Source organism: Saccopteryx bilineata, chromosome X (genome assembly GCF_036850765.1).
Source record: "Saccopteryx bilineata isolate mSacBil1 chromosome X, mSacBil1_pri_phased_curated, whole genome shotgun sequence".
NCBI classification, from domain to species: domain Eukaryota; kingdom Metazoa; phylum Chordata; class Mammalia; order Chiroptera; family Emballonuridae; genus Saccopteryx; species Saccopteryx bilineata.
This window is the reverse complement of record NC_089502.1, coordinates 43797370-43817404: the sequence shown is the minus strand read 5'-3', so window position 1 is coordinate 43817404 and position 20035 is coordinate 43797370. Positions and strand designations below refer to the sequence as shown.

At 36.6% G+C, this 20035-nt stretch overlaps 1 protein-coding gene across 3 annotated transcripts in view; it reads right to left on the bottom strand.

Moving 5' to 3' along the window:
* Nucleotides 1-2126: 2126 nt before the first annotated feature.
* Nucleotides 2127-20035, bottom strand: part of RBM41 (RNA binding motif protein 41) — a 62826-nt gene continuing 44917 nt past the window's right edge. For all 3 annotated transcript variants that reach the window (XM_066249930.1, XM_066249931.1, XM_066249932.1), the window contains 2 exons: nt 12394-12541; nt 2127-10068 (listed from right to left, as the gene is read on the bottom strand). In XM_066249930.1, the coding sequence (XP_066106027.1) occupies nt 9902-10068; nt 12394-12541 (315 nt within the window). In that variant the 3' untranslated portion in view covers nt 2127-9901. The remainder of the gene's footprint in view (nt 10069-12393; nt 12542-20035) is intronic.

Genomic DNA, 20035 nt, shown 5'->3' with positions numbered 1-20035 from the left:
ACATTGCTTCTGCAGTATTCTTACCAAAAATGCGTAACCTTAATCTAATTACAGCAAAACATTCGACAAACCCCAATTTTGCACATTCTACAAAATAAGATGGTATTCTTCAAAACTGACAGGGTCATCAAAGACATAGATTGAGAACCATCACAGATAGAGATGGAATAAGGACACATGATAACAAAATGCAGTGTGGGATCCTGGATTTGATCCTAAAAAGATCTAACCACTATGCTATACACCTGAAATTAATACAAAAATACTGAATGTGAACTGTATTTATAAATAAATAGATAAATAGATTCCAAATTTAGATCATAAAAAGACATTAGTTGGGCAAATGGAAAAATCAAATAAGGTAAATTAGTTAACACTACTATATCAATATTATTTTCCTGGTTTTGATGATTGTACTATGGTTATGTAAGATGCTAACATTAGGGGAAGTTGGGTGAAGGACATATGTGAATGTTTTTACTATTTCTGTGACTTTTTTTTTTTTTTTTTGTATTTTTCTGAAGCTGGAAACGGGGAGAGACAGTCAGACAGACTCCCGCATTCGCCCGACCGGGATCCACCCGGCACATCCACCAGGGGCGACGCTCTGCCCACCAGGATGCGATGCTCTGCCCCTCTGGGGCATCGCTCTGCCACAACCAGAGCCACTCTAGCGCCTGGGGCAGAGGCCAAGGGGCCATCCCCAGCGCCCGGGCCATCTTTGCTCCAATGGAGCCTTGGCTGTGGGAGGGGAAGAGAGAGACAGAGAGGAAGGAGGGGGGGTGGAGAAGCAAATGGGCACTTCTCCTATGTGCCCTGGCTGGGAATCGAACCCAGGTCCCCCGCACGCCAGGCCGACGCTCTACCGCTGAGCCAACCGGCCAAAGCCTTATTTCTGTGACTTTTAAGAGGGCTAGTTGTCCTAATGTGTATTACTACTTTGAGCATTTTTTCTTAGCTTATCAGTCATGTATATTTCAGTTTCTATAAATGTTCATTTACCTATTTACCTACTTTTTTTTTTTCTTTACACATGTCTATTGGCCATGTGTATGGTTTTTTTTTTTTTTTTTGTATTTTTCTGAAGTGAGAAGCTGGGAGGCAGACAGACTCCCACATGCACCTGACCAGGATCCACCCGGCATGCCCACCAGGGGGCAATGCTCTGTCCATCTGGGGTATTGCTCTGCTGTGACCAGAGCCATCCTCAGCACCAGAGGTGGAGTCCATGGAACCATCCTTAGCGCCCGGGGCAACATTGCTCCAATGGAGCCTTGGCTGTGGGAAGGGAAGAGAGAGACAGAGAGAAAGGAGAGGGGGAAGTATGGAGGAGATGGGAGCTTTTCCTATGTGCCCTGACCGAGAATCTAACCTGGGACTTCCACACGCCGGGCCGATACTCTACCAATGAGCCAACTGGCCAGGGCTTCATTTACCTACCTTTTTATTTGATTATTGACTTTTGTATACAGGGCTCCGAGGTTAGGACAGTCTTAACATGTTTCGAGTTTACAATGCTCACTCCCATAAAAACTTTAAAAAATTGAGACATGAGTGTTTTGTCTAATGCTGTTAGCATTGTACTTATGGACTACATGGGCAAACTAGTTTGGTTATGTGTGGTGGAAGAATACACAGTATTCTTTTTGTGGCTTAGATGTGTTTTTATGCTCTAGATTTTAATTTTACAACTGTACTAGGATAGGTAAGTGACTTAGGCTAGGGTGTATTTTGACTTACACCAAAATTCGGGTTACGTCACTGTCGTAGAAATGGAACTGTGTCATAACCTGAGGACCCCCTGTATTAAGAAGACTGTATACATTTTATGCTAAGGACACAATCTTGTGTGTAGCAAATTATTTATCTGTTTCTGAGGATTTTTTTAAAACGTAGGTTTGTGTGCATATGTGCTTATAAGATGATTTTAACTGACAACTCCTGCTGACCTGTGGGCAGAAAGTAAGGAAGAGTAGCCATGTGGCTTTAAGTCTTCAAAAGTAATCAAAAGACCACTGAACAGGTACAATGCATTATGGAAATAACTTTGAGAAACTCTTTTCTCCAATAAAAATTACATTTATTTTAAAATTTATATACAGTAATTCATCCTTTTTGGTGTACAGTCATAGAAGTTTTGACAAATGCATACACTCAAGTAATTATAATCAAGATACAGAAAATTCCATTATTAGAACAAATTCCTTGTATTACCAATTTGTAATCAATCTCCCATTTTTCACTTCTGACATCCACTGATTTGTTGTGTTCCTATAGTTTTCATTTCCAGAATATATAAATGCAATCAAACATTGCATTTGAGTTTGGCTTCTTTTACTTAGCAAAATGCATCTGACATTCATTCAAGTTGTTGCATGTATCAGTGTTCATCATAGTTTTTATTGCTTAGTAGGATTCCATTGTAGGGTAATCCCACAGTTTATGCACCAATTGAGGACCACCCTTCATTTCTCTTTTCCTCTACTGTTAGTGGTCATAGAACTAGCAAAGGGCAGAGGTGAGAGTTTCTACCATACGGAATAAATTCCTTCTGAAAAGTCCAAGTTAGAAGTATGTCCTGGGTAACATGTATGAGAGGTTATAACAAGATTAACTTACTTCTTGTCCCTTAAACTACATTTAAAATTGGAGATTTAATCTTAAGTGAGCAGTATATCAAAGGAATAGGATTGTCCTGAGTATAGTTAGATGATATCCTCAGAACAGGCCTGAAAAATATTCTGGAAGCTGTCATTGGCGGAATATTAAAAAAAAAGTCCAAAACAAACAAAAAAACTCCTTTCAATTAAAAAAATGTTAAAATTAGTAAAAAAAAATCACCCCAAACTACAACACTAAAAAAATTGCATAAAGCAAAAGTCTCCCGTCAACCCATCCAATTCCACCTCTAAAAGGAATACAATTTGGTATGTATATTTCCCAGCTTTTTCCTAAATTTATTTAGAAATATCTATATATACATATACCATATGTACAAATGTTTTTGTTTATAAATGTGTTCACATTATACAGTTAACTTTTGAATAATGTGGGAGTTAAAGGCACCAACACCCCACAGTCAGAAATCCACATATAACTGATTCCCCAGAAACCCTGTTGCTCGCCATCTGTGAGGGACTGGTTCCAGAACCCCCTGCAAATACTAACATCCGTGGATGCTTAAAATAAATAAATAAACAAACAAATAAATAAATAAATAATCTGCAGATGCTCAAGTCCCATATATAAAATGATGCAGATCAATGCATATGTAGTCAGCCCTCTGCTTCCACAGACTCCCAACCACAGATCAAAACATTACATGTATTTATTGATAAAAAATCCATGTATAAATGAACCTGCAGAGTTCAAATTAAACCCACATTGTTTAAGGATCAACTCTACATATTTCTTGCTTTTTAACTTGATATAAAATCCTGGACACCATACAGTTCAGAATGTATTCAGATATACCCCACCGTTTTAATGGCTGTATAGTATTCCATTAAAATGGATATTTGAGAATTTATTCATCCATTCTCCTACTGATGGCATTTGGGTTATATTCGATTTCTTTTTTTGTGACTTTTAGATATAATTCATATACCTTAAATTTTACCCATTTAAAGTTTATAATCGTGGTTTGTAGTATATTCAGATTTGTACAATTATCACCAGTCAATTTTAGAACATTTCATCAACCTCTGAAGAAGACACATTTCAGCTATCACTCCCAGCCCAAACAATCACAAATACATTCTCTGTCTCTATATTTGCCAATATTGGAAACTTCATATAAATGGAATCAAGTGATACATAGTCTTTTGTGAATGTTATTTCATTTAGCATGTTTTCAGGGTTTTTCCATGTTGTAGCATATACAATAAGTATTACCTCCTTTTAGTTTTTGGAAGTTTGTGAAGAATCTGTATTAATTATTCTTTAGTGTCTACTAGATTTGATCTGAGAAGTTATTTGAACGTGGGCTTTTTTCCATGGTATTTTTAAAAATTACTAATTAACCTCTTTATTTCCTACAAGTCCTTTTATATTTTTTTCATTGGTTTCAGAAGTTTGTGTATTATATTCATTGGCATACAATTAATCACAATGTTCCTTCATAATCTTTTTTTATTTCTGTAAGGTTGGTAGTAATGTTCCTCCTCTATTTGTGATTCTAATAATTTGGGTTTTCATTTTTTCCTAGTCAAACTAGCAAAAGGTTTGTCACTTTGTTCTTTGTTGAGCTTTTTTTTTTTTTTTTTTCTTTTCTTTTCATTTTTTCATTTTTCTGAAGCTGGAAACGGGGAGAGACAGTCAGACAGACTCCTGCATGCGCCTGACCGGGATCCACCCGGCACGCCCACCAGGGGGCGACGCTCTGCCCACCAGGGGGCGATGTTCTGCCCATCCGGGGCGTCGCCATGTTGCGACCAGAGCCACTCTAGCGCCTGGGGCAGAGGCCAAGGAGCCATCCCCAGTGCCCAGGCCATCTTTGCTCCAATGGAGCCTTGGCTGCGGGAGGGGAAGAGAGAGACAGAGAGGAAAGTGCGGCAGAGGGGTGGAGAAGCAAATGGGCGCTTCTCCTGTGTGCCCTGGCCGGGAATCGAACCCGGGTCCTCCGCACGCTAGGCCAACGCTCTACCGCTGAGCCAACCAACCAGGGCTTGTTGAGCTTTTTATACAACCAATTTTGGTTTCATTGACTTTACTGTTTTTCTATTCTCCACATCTTTTAATCAAAAAAAATTTTTCCTTCTGTTTGCTCTATGTTTACTTTGTTCCTCTTTATCCAGTGTCGGAAGGTAAAGTGAGGTTACTGATATGTGATCTTTTTAAAATATAGGCAATTTTTTAACTATTACTTTAGGTGCAGCCCATAAGTCTTGTCATATTGAATCTTCATTTATTATTTCAAAAGATTTCCTAATTTCCCTTGTGATTTCTTCTTTTAACTACTGGTCATTCAAAAGTGTGTTTAATTCATATTTGTATGTTTTCCAACTTTCTGTTATTGATTTCTAGTTTCAGTCCATGTGGTCAGAAAACATACTTTGCATGATTGCAGACCACTTAAATTCTATCCTGAAAATGTTACATGCACATTAGAGAAGAATGTGTATTCTGCTTTTGTTGGGTGAAGTTTTCTATACATCTCTTGAAGGTCTACATGAATTATGGCATTTTTCCAGTTTTCTAATTCCTTGTTTATCTTTTGTCCAGTTATTCTGTTATTAAAAATTGGGTACTGAATTCCCCAACTCTTACTGTAGACTTGTATATTTCTCCCATTATTTAGTTCAGTTTCTGATTCATGTATTTTGGTGCTCTATTGTTAAGCGCATACATATTTATAATTGTTATATCTTTCTGATGTACTAATTCTTTTATCATGATAAGATGTCACTCTTTATCTCTAGTGGCAGTCTTTGTTTAAAGTCTATTTTGTCTGATATTAGTAGGGTCATTCCAGGTTTCTTAGTTTCCATTTGCCTGATATTTCTTTCTATCCTTTTACCTTTACTCTGTACCTTTAGCATAGAGGTAGATCTTATTTTTTTTCTCCAGTTTGACAATCTCTACTTTTTTATTGCATTGTTTAACCCTTTGAGTAGTGAGGGTTTTTTTCATGCTCTCTAACCCCTGAGAGTTTTTTTTCAAAGAATGAAATTAGTTCCAGTTATAGTTTTATTAACTTAAAATCATGTTTGTTTGATAACCAATTTATGGAAACCAGAACATACATTTGCCTTTTTTTAATGTTGCCTTATACATTTTTAAAATAAAAATTTTTGTACAATTGTACTCTGGATGGTCAGGAGGCACAAGGACCTACATGAACGTTTGTACTGCTCAAAGGGTTAATCCATTCATATTTTACTGTTACTATTCATATAGGTATATTTAGGACTGCCGTTTTACTGTTTGTTTTCTATGGTACAGTTTTTGTTTTTGTTTCTCCATTTCTCATTTCGCATTAACATTTAAGTTTTTCTAATGCAACATTTAAATTTTCTTTCTTTTTTTTTTGTTTTTCAATTGAATTTATTGGAGTGACATTGGTTAATAAAATTATATGTTTCAAGTGTACAATTCTGTTACTATAATACACCATCCATACACTGTATCCTGTGTTCTCTACCCCAAACCAAGTATCCTTCCATCACCATTTATCCCGCTTGACTTTCTCCTACCTCCACCCTCACCTTTATAATCACCACACTGTTGTCTGTGTCTATGAGGCTTTTTCTTTGCTTAATCCCTTCACTTTTTTCACCCAGCCCCGAACCCACTACTTCCCCTCTGACAGCTGTCAGTCTGTTCTCTGTACCTGTGAGTCTGTTTCTATTTTGGCTGTTAGTTTATTTTGTTCATTAGATTCCACAAACAAATGAAATCATATGGTTCTTGTCTTTCTCTGACTGGCTTATTTCACTTAGCATAATACTCTGCAGGTTCATTCATACTGTCACAAAAGGTAAAATTTCCTTCCTTTTTACAACTGAGGAGTATTGCATTGTGTAAATGCACCATACCTTTTTTATCCACTCAGCTACTGATGGGTACTACTGCTTTCAAATCTTGGTTGTTGTAAATAATGCTGCAATGAACATAGGGGTGCATATATTCCTCGAATTAATGTTTCAGGTTGCTTTGAATATATTCCCAGAAGTGGAATTGCTGGGTCATAAGGCAGTTCCATTTTTAAATTTTTGAGGAAACGCCACACTATTCTCCATGGTGGCTGCACCAGTCTGCATTCTCACCAGCAGTACACGAGGGCTCCTTTTTCCCTATATTCTCATCAACACTTGTTTGTTGATTTATTGATGCTAGCATTATGACAGGTGTTAGGTGATAGCTCATTGTGGTTTTAATTTGCATTTGATGATTAGTGACATTAAACATGTTTCCATATGTCTATTGGCCATCTGTATGTCCTTTTTGGAGAACTGTCTATTCAGGTCCTTTGCCTATTTTTTAACTGGATTGTTGTTTTGTTTTTTGGTGTTGTTTTTTTGGGGAGGAGTGTTGAGTTTTATAAATTCTTTACAAATTTTTGATATTAAGCCCTTACCAGATGTATCAGTGAGTATGTTCTCCTAGTCAGTAGATTGTCTTCTCATTTTGTTGATGGTTTCCTTTGCTGTGCAAACTTTTTATTTTGATATAGTCCCATTTGGTTTTTATTTTGTTTGTTTTGTTTTCCTTGCCTGAGGTGATATATCATAAAAAATATTGCTACAAGAAATATCTAAGATTTTACTGCCTATGTTTTCTCCTATGATATTTTTTTTTTTAATTTTTTTATTTTTCTGAAGCTGGAAACGGGGAGAGACAGTCAGACAGACTCCCGCATGCGCCCGACCGGGATCTACCCGGCACGCCCACCAGGGGCAACGCTCTGCCCACCAATCAGGGGGCGATGCTCTGCCCCTCCGAGGCGTCGCTCCGCCGTGACTAGAGCCACTCTAGCGCCTGGGGCAGAGGCTAAGGAGCCATCCCCAGCACCTGGGCCATCCTTGCTCCAATGGAGCCTCGGCTGTGGGAGGGGAAGAGAGAGACAGAGAGGAAGGAGGGGGAAGGGGTGGAGAAGCAGATGGGCGCTTCTCCTATGTGCCCTGGCCGGGAATCGAACCCGGGTCCCCCGCACGCCAGGCCGACACTCTACCGCTGAGCCAACCGGCCAGGGCCTCTCCTATGATTTTAAAGGTATTGAGTCTAACATTTAACTCTTTAATCCATCTTGAGTTTATTCTTGCATATGTAAGAGAGTGGTCTAGTTTCATTTAACATTTAAATTTCTTTAATAATATTTTAAATTATTTCCTTAGTGGTTACTTTAAGGCTTACCATGCACATCTAAACTGAATTGGCTTCATATATATTGTAATTCAAAAGAAATATAAAAACCTTATTCCTATATAAACCTATTCCATTCCCCACTTGTTTATGATATTATTGCTATATATATAATTTCTACATGCTATAAATCCAACAGTACATTGTTGTGATTATCACTTAACATAATTTTATGTCTTTTAAAGAAGCTAGAGAGAAAGGCAGAGTAAGTATATATTTATAGCACTTTAGTATTAACTTTATTCTCATCTCTTCCAGTGGATTTGAGTTACCATATGGACTTACATCTTTAGTCCAATGCAATTTTGTTTCTACCCACCTTCTTTGTCCTGTTGTGGACAAATATATTAGTTTCATATGTGGTAGGTTCCAAAATGCAACTATTATATACAAACTGTTTTATAAAATTTATTTTTAAATCAGTTTAAAAATGCATTTCAACTGTCTTTTATAATTAACTTTACCTGTGCTAGTTTTCTTTGAATGTGTAGATTCAAATTATTGTCTGAGATCACTTGCTTTCCACCTGAAGAACTTCCTTTATATTTCCTGTAAATCAGGTGTTCCAATAACAAATTCAGTTTTTTTGATTTTGTGTCAATATCCTTATCTTCATTTTTGAAAAATAGCTTTAATGGTATGAGATTCTATATTGACGGGTATTTTTTTTTAACACTTTGGATATGTTATCCCCCTGCCATCTCCATTGTTTCTAATGAGAAATTAGCTATTAATCTTGTTGGGGGTCCACTGAAAGTAATGCTTCGTTTTTCTCATGTTGCTTCCAAGACCTTCTATCTTTGTATTTTAGCACTTTTACTATAATGTATCTGTGCATTTCTTCTTGTTTATCTTGCTTGGGGTTTACTGAGATTCTTGATGTGTAGATAATGTTTCTCAACAAATATGGGATGTATTAGAATACTTTTTCTGCTCTCTTTCTCATCTCTTTTTCTGGTACTCCCATGGCAAGTATGTTGGAGTAGTTAATGGTTCCATAGACTGTTCAATTTTTTTCATTCTTTTTTCTTCTACCTGGATAATATCATCTCATTTAATTCTCACAACTCAATGAGGTAAGTAGTATTATTATCAGATTGACTTGCCAAGGTCATGGAGTGGTAAGTGTGACTGTGAAGTTTAAACATAGGCCTGAGTCCAAAGTTCATACTTCCTCCTCTATACCATATTGTCTTTCTGGTCTCTAGAAACTATAAACAAACTGGGGAAGTTGGGACTGGCTGCGTCTCTTCTAGAGAACCCTTTCTTCCAATCTCCCCTTTAGTATTTTGTCCTAGTATGTTCCTCTTCTAAAATACATACACCTAATACATAGCATATAGTGGATGCTTATTTAATTTTTATTGCTTTGAATTCAATGATTACTCAATAGTAGCTAAATTAAACGACCAGGTAAACATCATTAGTTATATCTAGATGCTTTCATTAGAAAAATATATGGCTTTTTGAAGACACGGATGACACAACGAGATGTATTCATTCAATACATGTACTGACTTATGAAACTACCTACTGTTACTGCTGATAGTTCTCATTTAATAGCATTTGTTGATGTTTAGGCCTCAGATCCTAGGAATTTATTTATTACAGAAATAGAATTAAGGACAAATAGGCTCTAATAAATAAATATGTCAACACTTAGTTTTTTAGTTCTGTATATAGGAGAAAATCTTAGAAAGAATGTTATGTCTAGGGACAAGTATTTAAGACCACAGATAAACTATAAAAATTAAAAAAAATCCTTGGAAATAACCCTTTGTAATTTATCCTGAGAAAAATAATCTTCTTTGTACCCTACCCTTCAGACTCAGCATCTTGTCTTTCCTATATAGTGTTTGATTATAGAAAATGTTTTCTACCAATTCTTTCTAAAAGTTAAAGGGATTATCTTAACTAGATTTTTCTGTTCCTTAGTTTCTCTTCTTCAAGTCCAAACAAATTGCTATTGATACAGAAATCCTAGATCCAAGATTCTGATGCAAGAAAGATCTCCTGGGACTCACCATCTGTGTATCTTCTAGCTGTCACTGATTTCCATAGTGCTTTCTATAGCAGATGGCATGAGAGAAGAAGTCTGGAGATCTGACTGTTGCCTTTTATTCTTCCCAAATTCTATCACCAGTATTTTTTCATGGAGTTTATATCCATTAACTAGATGAAATGCTTGCCATGCTATCTCCTTATCTAAAAGAAAGGAAAAATAAAATCAATTTACACAGGTTTAAAAATTCAAGTCTATTCCAAGTTTAGTTTATGTTTGTGGGTTTTTTTCTTTTTTCTTTTCTTTGCCTTGGAATTAAATGTAGGCTATAAGGCTATTTGATACTATCTTCTCCATAATCTCACATTTGTATAACTCAGCAAGATTAAAGAACTGGCTAATAAAGTGGCAAGAAAAACTTAAATGGGTGTTTGAGAGTGCCCTCTAACTAAAAGATATAGGTAAAGAAACAAGAATATAGGCAGTGTGCTAAATAAGGCTAAGCTATAACTGCTAAAACACAAGCCTCCATATTAGATAACAGATTATAGGTATTGTGAGAACGAATTCATTTTATTTCATTAAATGAACGAAATATTTAATGGCAACACAAATAAAAGAAGTTACCGTGCTATTAAGGACATTTTGCTATTTTTTCTTTTGATGGGAGAGTGAATGTGGGAGCCCACATGGAGCTAAATGAGTGTAATAATCCTTGTAAGCACGTAGAAACTTGAGGTGTGAGAGGACACAGTGCACAGCAGGAGTATCCTTGTTATGGGTTTCAGAGCCTTGATGTGGGAAATCAAAAAGGAGTGGAATTACTGCCCAGAGTCTGTGAAATCAAAAGTAGACAAGCAGTGTCTTTAGACTGAACCAATTTATGTCATAATTTATATATGTACTATAAATTTTCAAATGTGGATAGCTGCTATTATGGTTAGCAAAACAGCTTAGTTTATAAAGTCTTTTTTAAAAATATTTTTTCCGTTAATGGATCATATTAGGTGAAGGTCCATGAAATATTTTTTAAGTTTAAAAGGGTCTTCACACTTAAAAAGACTAAAAACCACTAGTATAGATGATCCACAAACCTTCAATAAGATAAAAAAAGATAGTACAAGACTATATGTAAAGAGTGGAGTACGGAACTGCTCAACCGGAAATCATTTGCCTATACATAGATTACTAGGTTGTTTACACGTGATGACAGTTTAGAAATAATGAAAGGTATAGCTCATACCCAGCCTCCACCAAAAAGTCTGGTCTGTCAGAGAAACTGAAATTCCTATATTCTTGCTTCCTTTGGATTAGGATACTGAAATCATGTATTAAGATGCAAACAACAGTTATAAGAATACATCATCATTCACTAATTATGAATTACTAGTGAATTAGCATATCAACTTGCCATCTCTTAGTCCTAAAAGGACTGGGGCATTAAGCAAGTGCAAGTGTTCTGATCAGAATACCAATATATTAATGATATAAACTGGACTATAAATACTACTGTGAGCAAAGGTCAATTTTTTTGAGAGTGAGAGGAAGGGAGAGGAAGAAAGAGATGAAGAGAGAGAGGAAGGGAGGGGAAGAGAGAGAGGAAGGGAGAGAAAGAGAGAGAGGGAAAGGGAGTAGGAGAAGGAGAAGGAGAGGGAGGGAGGGAGGGAGGGAGGGAGGGAGGGAGGGAGGGTGGGAGAGAGAGAGAGAGGGAGAAAGAGAGAGGAGGGGAGAGAGAAGCATCAACTTGTTATTCCACTTAGTTGTGCCATTGATTGCTTCTCATATGTACCCTGACTGGGGCCTGAATTGGCAACCCTGGGGGTCAAGCCAGCGACCCCAGCGCTGCAGGACCACACACTATCCACTGCGCCACTGGCTAGGGCTAAAGTAAATTTTTTAAAGGTAAAGTTTGATAAGATGGGAAGAAAGTGTCACAGTTGGAGAAAATTGAGGACAATGGCGTAAGGCAGTTATGTACAGTCAATAAATGAGAGGAAGCAGAAAAGGAAAGACAGAGGCACATTGAAAACATATTTTGCTTATTTCTCTTCCCTTTTTTTCCATGTACTTAAGAACATGCTTCTCATATGTTGTAGAGAAATCAAAGGACTATATCTAAATCAGAGCAGGTATATGTAGTCTCTAAGGCTGATGCTACAACTGAGTAATTATCCAGATAAAGCTACTTACTGGAGTGTGACGGGGGGGGGGGACACAGTGGATAGAGTGTCAGACTGGGACACTGAGGACCCAGGTTCAAAAGCCCGAGGTCTCCGGCTTGAGTGCAGGCTCATCTTGTTTGAGCAAAGCTCACCAGTTTGAGCCCAAGGTCTCTGGCTTGAGCAAGGGGTCACTAGCTCTGCTGTAGCCCCCCAGTCAAGGCATATATGAGAAAGCAATCAATGGGCAACTAAGGTGCAGCAACAAAGAACTGATGCTTCTCATCTCTCTTCCTGTCTGTCTGTACTCATCTGTCCCTCTCTCTGTCTCTGTTACAAAAAAAAATAAATAAATAAAAAGCTACTTACTGGAAAAGGTGATAAAGGCTTGCCCCCTCATCCGTCCAGTCATCATTCGGAATTGAATCGGAGGTCCTTCTTTCTCCTGGAACCGAGCGAACAATGAGACTAGATCTCTTTCGGTCACCCGAGGGCTAAGGTTCTTCAGGTATAACACCTAGTATAAACCGAAGATCAACAGAAGTATCACATGAAAGAGGTAAAGCAATTGCTTCATTGTGGTTAGAATTCACTAGTTTCAGATAAATAGATGGTGGATTGAACACATGTACCTAATTTCACTCCCTCCAGAAAACTCTCAAAACCTGTAGGGTTTTTACTTATTTTTTAACAAACTGCAAGATACGAAAGAACAAGGACAAGCAGTAATAGCAACAATATTCTGGAAGTTGGAAAATACTGGATGAGCATACTCAAGAAAGCTGAATCTTCAACCAGCAGTGGGGAAAGCCAGGAACCAATCCAACCTATATGTAAGAATTCTAAAACAACTCAGGAACCAAAAGCTTCAGGTATCTCTGGAAGTAGATATAAAGGGATGGGGTTAAGATAAGGTGGGTAGTTTGAGAGCTGTTTAAAAGCCAACTAGATCTTAAAATATCCTCCCTACAAGATGCTACTGGTTAAAGCCCACTCCCAATTGTGGTGAATACTGGAGGTTCATTCTCCGAATATGGGAATGTCATACACAGCTGAAGGTATGCATACTAGTTCTGAAAGCAAGAAAATTAAGATAAATAATGCATGTGAATACTGAAGATATCCCAGACAGTTTCTCCCACCTGGTTTCTACTGTGCTGGCAGGACCTCCTAGGGAAGTGTTTGTTAGTGTCTTCTCTGAAAAAACCTGATTAGCCCCCAGAGGAAAGATCTCAAAATACTAATTTGGGATTGGGAATTTCTACAACAAATGGACCACATTTTCCTGATCTAGTCATCCATAATAGAAATATGTTGTTTCCATCTCTTGGCTATTGTGAACAGTGCTGCAGTGAATGTGTGAATTCAGATATTTCTTTGAGGTCCTGATTTTAATTATTTTAAATTAGTACATAGAAGTAGGACTGCAGGATCATATGGTAGCTCTAGTTTTAATTTTTTGAGGAACCGTCATACTGTTTTCCATAGAGGCTGCACCATTTTATTTTTCTAACAGTGCACAGGGATTCCAGTTTCTCTACATCCTCATCAATACTTATTTTGTGTATGTGTTCTTTGAGGTAATCTCTAGGTATTTTGCTCATATTTTTAAATTGGGTTAGAGTGTCCTCCCAATATGTCAAGGTTGCGACTTTAATCCTCTAATCAGGACACATACAAGAATCAACCAATAAATGCATGAATAAATAGAACAACAAATTGATGTTTCTCTCTCTATCCCCTTTCCTCACTCTCTAAAATCAATAAATTAGAAAAGAGCGAAAGGAAAGAAAATGTGGTATAACACATAATGGAATGTTATTCATCCAGAAAAAGGAAATCTTATCATGTGCAACAACATGAACGAACCTTGAGGGCATTATGCTAAGTCAAATAAACCAGTGACAACACAACTAATTAGTGTATGATATCACTTGTGGTATCATACAGTAGTCAAACCCATGGAAGCAGAAACTTGAACTGCAGTTGTCTGGGGCTGTGGAAGGGGTTGTTCAATGGGTGTGAAGTCCAGTCATGCAAGATGGCTACGTTCTAGAGATGTGCTGTACCGCACTGCGCCTGTAGTTAACAATACTATAATGTATACTTAAAATTTTAAGATGGTAGATCTCAGGTTACGTTTTTGTATATTTTACTACAATAAAAAAAGATGAGAAAAAAGAAATCTCTACATTTACTGGTATAAGTTATATCCTTTAATATCTTGAAGGAACCTGAGGAGAATTCAGACAGAAGCAGCAAAAGCAAAGAACTAGAAAATGGAGCCCACTTAAACGACTTAACCTCTGAAACATATGAATAAGTATAGCAGACATTGTAATAAGGAGTTTTTTTTGTCTCAAAGTCTTCAGAAGATTAATATTCACATATTTAGCATTTAACTATACTTTCATCTCAAAGACAAGGATATAGAATAACTGATTTGTGGTTCACTTAAGTAATTTCAGGTGATCTAGTTTTGGTTCTAAAAGATTCATCATGAAAGCATCATTAAATTAAAAGACCAAAGAAGTGGTATGTGCAACATCTGGCAAGTTTCTCATCAAGTAGAAAAGATCCACACTAAGACTATTCCCTTTGATAGGAACATCTTTAAAATATCAAGAGAACTTCTGTTCAAGGTGGCTTGGTCACTTCTTGCTTGAATGCATCTTCTTTGCTCCAAAAACACAGATACATACTCACACACACACACACACACACACACACACACACACACACACACGTATGTACATATGTATATACCCACAACATAAATATATACTTGTATATAAAAAGATAAATACAAGAATACAGGAAGGCTTGAAAACAAGATGGAAATTTCTATAAAACAGAAAAACAAAACTCCAAGTGATAACAGAGAATGAGTCTCTTTCTGGTATACCTCTGCAATACCCTACTGTTTTGTATTTTTAAAACTTTATGTAAACTCTATGCATTTTCAGCTGCCAGTTTTAAATTTTATAAAAACAGACATACCGCACACCTAATTTCCTCTTATTAACACCTTTCATCACTATGGTACATCACTAAAATAAATGAATTAATACTGATACATTATTATTAACTAAAGTCCATCATTTATTTAGATTTCCCTAATTTTTCTGTAACATCCTTTTTCTGTTTCAGGATTCCATTAAGCACATTTAGTTTTCATGTCTTTGGCTCCTCCTGGCTGTGCTGGTTTAATCAGACTTTCTGTTTCCAATAATCTTGATAGTTTTGAGGAAAACTAATCAGATACTTTGTAGCATGCCCCACTACTAGAATTTTTCTGGTGTTTTCCTTGTGGTTAGATTGGGGCTATGGATTATTAGAAAAAAGACCACAGAAGAAAAGTGCAGTACTGAGCACATCATACCAACCATACATACTATCAACATGATTGATAACTGTTGATGTTGGCTTAGATAACGGGGCTGAGGCAGTTTTAGGTTTCTACGCTGTAATGTTATTTTTTCCTGCCTTTCCATACTGTACTCTTTGGAAAGAACTCATTATAAGTAGCTCAGAACAAAGGAATAGGGAGGTATGCTCCCCACTCCTTGAAGTGGAGCATCTACCTAAATTATTTAGAATTTTTCTGCATGGTTTATTTATCTTCTATACCCCACTTATCAACTTACTCAACTGTTTCATTTATTATCAGTATGAATGCATAGATATTCACTCTATATTTTGGGTTACAGTCCAAAATTAATTTACTTAGTATTGCACAAATTGTTCCAACTTTGGAGCTTGGAAACTCAGTTGGCTCCTGTGCTCCTTTGACATAACCTCCAACAATGTTTCTATCACTTCCTTATTTTCTGGCACTATAAAATGCCCCGGCTCGAATTGTATATTTCCAGCCCCCAGTACTTGAATCAGCCATTTCACTGAGGGGCTTGGTTACTTTTATTAAAGAATGGGATTAGAAACTAAGATCTGCATGCTGAACAAGCCTGTTGCTACTGAACTGTCACTTCATGCAGACCCTCGGCTAACAGAAAAAAAATGTTTAATACTAACCTGTGTATATACACCTATCTATAAATATCTCCACATGTAACCATCTACATATTAAGTTAAGCATGAGTTCATACTGATGTCTCCAACTATAACCCATTATTACCACAGAATCACTCTCATTTCCACCCTTTCTTATACATCAGGACCAAGGAGAAACCTGGCTCCCACCATCTGCCATCCACTTACTTAATTGCTCCCTTTAATTATACATGTGTATCAATTATCAGAATTGTTAACCTGTACCCCCATGTTACACAATCTGATCAACTAGGGTGCAGCAATTACGTGCAGTTCTGTCTGCCTCTCTGCTGCTCCACGCTCCACACATTTCCAAAGATAACTTACGTCAGGACCTTTCCTCCACACCTTCCCTGAGGTCGCTTCACGTATTTGTAACAGATTCTCTTGGCACAGTCTGCATTCTTTCCTGGAGTTCCCCAACCTCCTAAATGATTTTTTTAATATTTGTATACATCCAGGGTTATGCTTCACGCTGTAGTGTTAAGGGTTTTGACAAACACATGCCTTGTATCCATTAATACATTATCATTAATAATAATTTTACTGCCCTAAAAATCCTCCAAGCCTCATCTATTCCTTTCTCCCACTTCCTCCAAACTCCTGGCAACCTCTGATCATTTACAGTTGCTATAGTTTTGTGTTTACTGAAATGTCATATAATTGGAATCATACAATATGCAATCTTTTCATATTAGCTTCTTTCACTTATTAAAATGCACTTATAGTCCCACTAAGTCTTTTTGTAGCTTGACAGCTCATTTCTTTATATTGCTGAATTCTAGTCCATTGTGTAGATATAGCACAGGTGAATGTTCCATTTATCTATAGAAGACCATGTTGATTGCAATTTTTTGGCAATTATGATAAGAGTGCTATGAACATTTCACATGCTAGGTTTTGTATGAATATAGATTTTCAAACAATGTTTAGCTTTGTAAGAGACTAACTTCCAAAGAGACTCTAAGATTTTGTATTCTTGCCAGTAATGAATAAGAATTCCTGTTGCTTAGCATCCTCAATAGCATTCCGTACTGGCAATTTTATTGTGCTTTTTAGCCATTCTAATTAGGTGTATAATGGCATCTTATTACTGCTTTATTTTGCAGTTCTCTAATGACACTTGATAGTGAACTCCTTTTTATATGCTTACTTTACACATACATAACTTCTTCGGGGATGCGTCTGTCCTTTTGCCTATTTTTAATTGGGTGGTTCATTTTACTACTGTTGAGTTTTAGAAGTTCTTTGTGAATTTTGGTTACAAGTCGTTTATAAGACATGTGTTTTGAAAATATTTTCTTCTAGTCTGTGAGTTTCTTTTAATTCTCTCAAAAATACCTTTCACATAGCAGAAATTTATATTAAAATCTGACTTATCAATTTTTTTCTCTCATAAATCACCCTTTTGGTGTTGTACCAATAAATGTATCATCAAATAAAAGGTCACTTAGATTTTCTCCTGTTTTTCTTTCTAGAAGTTTTTTGACATTATGTTTTACATTTTGATCTATAACCCATTTTGAGTTTTCTGAAGTTTGTAAAATCCGTGACTAGATTCATTTTTTGCATCCAGTTGTACCAGGACAATTTGGATGAAAAGACTATCCTTTCTCCATTTAATTGCCTTTGCCTCCTTGTCAAAGATCATTTCACTATATATTTCTTCCTTCTCTCTTTTATTTTAAGTAAGAAGAGGGGTGATATAGAGACAGAGTCCCGCACGCGCCCCAATAGGGATCCACCTGGCAAACTCCATCTAGAGCCGATGCTCAAATCAACTGAGTTATCCTGAGTACCTGAGGCTGACACTTGGACCAGCCGAACTATCCTTAGTGTCTGGGGCCAACGCTCGAACCAATCGAGCCCTGGCTGCAAGATGAGAAGAGAAAGAAGGGGGGAGAGGGAGGGGAAGAAAAGCAGATGGTCACTTCTCATGTGTGCCATGACCAAGGCCTGAACTTAGGACATCTGTACACTGGACCAATGCTCTGTCCACTGAGCAAACCAGCCAGGGTCAGTTCACTATATTTCTGTGAGTCTGTTTTGGAGTCTTTATTCTGCTCAATTGATATAAGTCTCTTTTTTTCACCTACACCAAACTACTTGCTTATAGTAAATATTGAAGTTGAGTAGTGTTAGTCCTTCAAGTTTGTTGTTGTTCTTCAGTATCGTGGATCATCTGTCTTCCTAGAAACTTAGAATTAGTTTGGCTATATCCACAAAATAGCTTTTTCGGCGGGACTGTTTTAATCTACTGACACCTTAACAATATTGAGTCATCCAATCTATGAACACAGGACATTTCTGCATTTATTTACTATAGATCTTCTTTAATTCTTCAGCAGGGTTTTATAGTTTTCTGCATACAGATCTTGTACAAATATTGTTATATTTGTCCATTTCTTGGTATACAGGAAAACAATTGGCTTTTATACATAAACCTTGTATCCTCCACTTATTAGTTCCAGAAGTTGTTTTAGGACGGGTTGATTGGGATTTTTCACGTAGACATACATGTTATCTATAAACAAAGACAGTTTTATATTTCCCTTTCTAATATGTGCACTTTTTATTTCCTTTTCTTGTTTTATTTTACTAGCTAGCATTTCTAGTACAATATTTTAAAGTGTAGGGAGGGGGGATGTCCTTGCCTTATTTCTGATCAAAGAGGAAAACATCCAGTTTCTCACCATTAAGTATGATGTTAGTTATAGGATTGGTAGATATTCTTTATCAAGTTGAGGATGATTCCTTCTATTCCTAGTTTGCTGAGAGTTTTTGTCATTAATGGATGTTGAATTTTGCCAAGTACTTTTTCTATGTCAACTGAAAAATATTTTTCTTTTTTTCAGTCAGTTTAGCAAGAATCCTCCTTACCCTCATAGTAATTTTTTAAATTGATTCATTTCAGAGAGAAGATAGAGAGAAAGGGGAGGAGGAGCGGGAAGCATCATCTCATTACTAGTTGCTTCCTGTATGTGACTTGACCAGGCAGGCCCAGGATTTTGAACCAGCAACCTCAGTGTTCCAGATTGATGCTTTATCCACTGTGCCACCACAGGTCAGGCTTGATTTATTTATTTTTATTCTGCTGATGTGGTGGATTACATTAACTGAGTTTCAAATGTAGAACCAGCCTCGGATATCGGAATAAATCCCACTTGTTCATAATATAGATTTCCTTTGATACACTGTTAGGTTTCATTTTCTAATATTTGATTTTTAAACAAAATATTTCAATCAACTATTTGATTTTCCTAATATTTAGGATTTTTCATCTATACTCATGAAAGAGATAAGTCTATAGTTTTTCCTTGTCATAATATCATTTTCTGGTTTTAGTATTAAGCTAAGGCTGGTTCTCATAAAATGAGTCAAAAATGTTCCCTTTGCTTCTATTTTCTGGGAAATTAGATTTGTAGAGAATGTTTTTCAATTTATCTGATTTCATTTTTTACCCCTCTCTTAGCTTATCAATTATACTTCTTTTTATAATTTTTCACTGGTTTCCCTAGAGTTTGCAATATACATTTACAGCTAATCTAAGCCCACGCTCAGTTAACACTATAGCACTTCACAGGTAGTACTGATACCTTATAATAGTTACATACACTAAACACTAATTCCTTCCTCCTATACCTTAGAACATTCCTGCCATTCATTTCACTTATCCATATGCTATAATTACCTAACACATGGCTATTATTACTTTAAACAATTATCTTTTAGGTCACTTAAAAATAGATTCTATCTTCACATATTCCTTCTCTGATCTTTATTTATAGAGATCAAATTTTCTATATATCTATATATATTTTGGTAGTTATCCTGCTAGGTGTTCTCTGCTCAAATCCTGTATCAGTGGTCTGGTATCTATCATTAATTTTGGAAAATTCTCAGCCACCATGACTTCAAACATTTCTTCTGCTCTGTTCTCTCATATCCTTCTGGTAATAAT